This window comes from Solanum lycopersicum, chromosome 4 (assembly GCF_036512215.1).
Source record: "Solanum lycopersicum chromosome 4, SLM_r2.1".
NCBI classification, from domain to species: domain Eukaryota; kingdom Viridiplantae; phylum Streptophyta; class Magnoliopsida; order Solanales; family Solanaceae; genus Solanum; species Solanum lycopersicum.
Window position 1 is genome coordinate 7,662,516 of NC_090803.1, and position 3,470 is coordinate 7,665,985.

The 3,470-nt window shown below is 33.9% G+C and overlaps 1 protein-coding gene across 1 annotated transcript; it reads right to left on the reverse strand.

Moving 5' to 3' along the window:
• Positions 1-808: 808 nt before the first annotated feature.
• On the reverse strand, positions 809-2,886 carry LOC101262709 (zeatin O-xylosyltransferase). Its single transcript, XM_004236544.5, has 2 exons — positions 2,060-2,886; positions 809-1,716 (listed from the first exon to the last, which is right to left on the reverse strand). Exons 1-2 carry the CDS (start codon positions 2,841-2,843, stop codon positions 974-976), a joined length of 1,527 nt encoding a protein of 508 aa, XP_004236592.2. The 5' UTR covers positions 2,844-2,886; the 3' UTR covers positions 809-973.
• Between the last annotated feature and the right edge of the window lie 584 nt (positions 2,887-3,470).

A 3,470-nucleotide genomic window follows, 5' to 3' on the forward strand; every position in this document is an offset into this window, starting at 1 on the left:
TTCGTTTACTTCTTAAAGAGCTAAGAAGAAGGTGCCCCCTCACGCCGTCGTCGCTCGGCCTCGGCTTCAGCTACGGCTTCGAATTCGGTAAATGATGTGATTGATAAATTTTTTGGACAAAATTTGTTTAATCAATTTTTGTTAAACAAATAAATCTTGTTAATCTTATCTATTATAAATTAATTCAGGACATTAGTTAATTAGTTAATTGTCATAATTAATTCACGTATAACGATAACGTTCCGAAAAGCCGTTACTTTCCCAATAAACACATTTTTCAAAAAATTGTTATTTTTCTCAAAAGACGCAATTTTCTATATAAAACGAGTTTGAACATATTTTTCTGAACAGACACGTTTCTTGCTGAAAATGGCTATAAAAGGAAGTCATTTTTTCATTTTTCAAACATTGGAAATTTTTTCCTTCTCTGCATATATTTTCTCTCAAAATCAAAGTGTCTATCGACTGAATCTGTGTGACATTTTACTGTTCTTAAGTTCTCTGAAGTTAAAGAAGTCTGAGATACCGCTATTTCTTTAACAGAATTAATCCGTCTTATCTCGGGAGAAATTGATCCATAACCTCGAATACAGTGAAAAGATTAAATTAATTTCTGTGAACTCAGATTATTTTATTTTCTATCTACTTTATTTTATTTCTATTTCTGTTTTTTACTAACCTTATAAGTAGAGGTTAATAACAAAATTTACGTTAACCACAGGTAAATTAACTGGAAACATTTTTGAAGGTAACTATTTAGGATGGCTAAATAGTCACACGTGGCAGTTAATGAATGAAACAAAAGATATTAACCTGAACTTTAAAAGTTAAATCAGTTGTCTCACATGGAATTTTTTACATCAAGAACCACATATGATGAATTAAGGTTACTCAACAAAACGAACAATGAAATGTTTTCGATTATTCGAGCATTGCAAAACAGATAATTTTTTTTTACTAGTGAAAAGCAAGTCTATCTAGTAATATGAGCAATGAAAGAATCCAACTCCACTTGAGAAGCACCTCCTTTCTCTATGGACTCCCTTACTGCTGCTCCCAATTCTTCTGCTCTTTTCCTTATCTCGTCGCCTTCTTCTGATGCCATTAACTTCCTCACGACATTCTCAATGGCGGATGCAGTGACAATCTCCTCGTGTTTCTTCCAATCCCTAACGACGAGGCCTGTTTTCAAGATTTCTGTCACAAAGAAAGCATTAAGTGGTTGTTCAGAATGCATAGCCCAAGCAGCCATTGGTACCCCCATAGTAACACACTCTATGCAAGAATTCCATCCGCAATGACTCATGAACCCTCCCGTGGAAGAATGACCCAAGATCTCAAGTTGTGGCGCCCATTCTCTCACCACTAAACCAACACCTTCTACTCTTTCTTCAAACCCGTCTGGCAACTCAAATCTTCTAGCTTCCTCACTAAAGATATTACCTCTATCACCATCTCTCAACACCCATACAAACTTCTGTTTGCTTCGCTCTAGTCCCATCGCCAGCTCCATCACTTCTTTATCAGAAAATGTAGTTGATGATCCAAATGATACATAAAGAACTGATCTTGGAGCTTGCTTATCAAGCCAATCTAAACATTTGTTTCTCTTATCTGATACATGATCTACTTTAGCAGCCAGAAATATCGGTCCAATTGCCCATTGCTTCTTGTTTTGTTTACTTGCAAATCTTTCCATCAGATCAATACAAGTACCTATTGGGATTGAAATAATCTTACATCACGCGAAAGCTAATAATTGCAAAATATAACAAAGAAAGTTATTCTCTCCTTAAGCAAAACTTTCACAACTATACATTGTGGATGCTATCGTATTCTTGTGGTAAAGAAAGGATCTTCCATTTACAGAAGTTCAAAACTTCACTACAAGAAACAACATACTCCGCGTAGTCCCATCAATGGGGTCTGGAGAGGGTAGAGAGTACTTATTATCTCTACCTCAAAGAGACTGTTTCTGATAAGACCCTTGGAAAACACAATCCAAGAAAGAAGTAACGCAAGTACAAGAAACAACAGATAGTAACAGAAATCAAAGTACCTTCAAGTATTTTGTTTGAATTGTACAAATCACCAGCCCTGATATCTGTATACTTCAGTTGAAACTCTACCAACTTGTTGATCTCTTCTGGTGCATCAGGTTCAAGTATAGGTAACTTTTGAAGTAAATGTTCATCAAGTGGAATAGGCATTCCATTAGGTAGACATATAAAGCTAGAATACATACAGAAAACAGAAACACAGTTAAATATATAAGACTCAGCATTATGCAGAGAAGCAACATCCTGCACAGTATATGACATTAAAACATCATGAACAACGACAACTCGTCTTGATTTAGACGATATGTCATGAAGTAACGTAGATATAGGTTGTCGAAGAAGGGTACAAGCATTGTAAGATGGCACAAGTTGTGATGGGAATTTGTTGAATGCATTAGGATCAGGTGCAGGGGAGGCAAAATCAGGTGTTGGGATATCATGAAAGTGGATTTTGTCTATGTCTGATTGTTTTAATCCGTTGGCTCGAACACGAGCTTGATGATTATGAGCAGCTGAGCTGATAAAGTGGACAGGAAGATGATATGATGAGGAAAATATGCAGGCTAATTGAAGCTGTTGATTGAGATGGCTTTGTGCTGGAAATGGAACCATGATTATAGATACTTCATTTTCTTGTTTCTTTTTCAACATTTCAAGATTCATGTTATCCATGGAAAAGAAGAAAAAAAAACAAGTTTTTGAGAATTGATGATAAGTTTGTTGTGTTGAAAGGTTTATATAAACATAAAAAATATTTTTATGCAGTTTTTTGTTGTTTGTCATTATGCAAAGATGCACATGGACAATAATTATTGGCAAAATTATTCAGTTGGGAATAGAAATCATATTTGACTCATTTGTTTGTCGTGCACTCCAAGATCATTATTGGTCAAAAACGGTTGATTAAATATTATCTGTCTTTAATTAGTTTGTCCATTTTTTCGTTTTTAATTACTTATCCATTTTAATAAATTAAGAAAGGATATTTTTGAGGTTACATACATAAACAGATATCTAAACTTGTTGATTTTTTCCCCTCGGTACCTTAACTATGTAATTTTCCTATTGAATATTAAACACTCACAATTTGTTTCTTTTAAACACCGCTGGTTGATGTGGAACCAGATTTAATAGAGGATACATATGTTGTTTCAGAACTCAATGATTCAACTGATAATGAAAATATTCGAAAATAATTGTGTTTTACTTGAAATCATTTGAACCCATTAAAAAACAAATGAGACTAACACATAGTTTATCTTCGTTCCTTCAGTCAAATTCATTACAATATAAATACAATTGAAAGTAATTACAATAGAAAAAGTCTATTAAAATCAGTCAACAATGTTTGAAATAAACAAATTATAGGTGGTTCAATGATTTAGAATGTGTTTGGTATGAAGGAAAACA

Bases quoted from the DNA above. Each gene is read 5' to 3' on its own strand.
- LOC101262709 (XM_004236544.5), bottom strand. From the start codon at position 2,843: ATGACAAACAACAAAAAACTGCATAAAAATATTTTTTATGTTTATATA. The intron at 1,717-2,059 runs GTACTTTGATTT...CAATCCCAATAG, and splicing joins TTCAAACAAAATACTTGAAG to GTACTTGTATTGATCTGATG.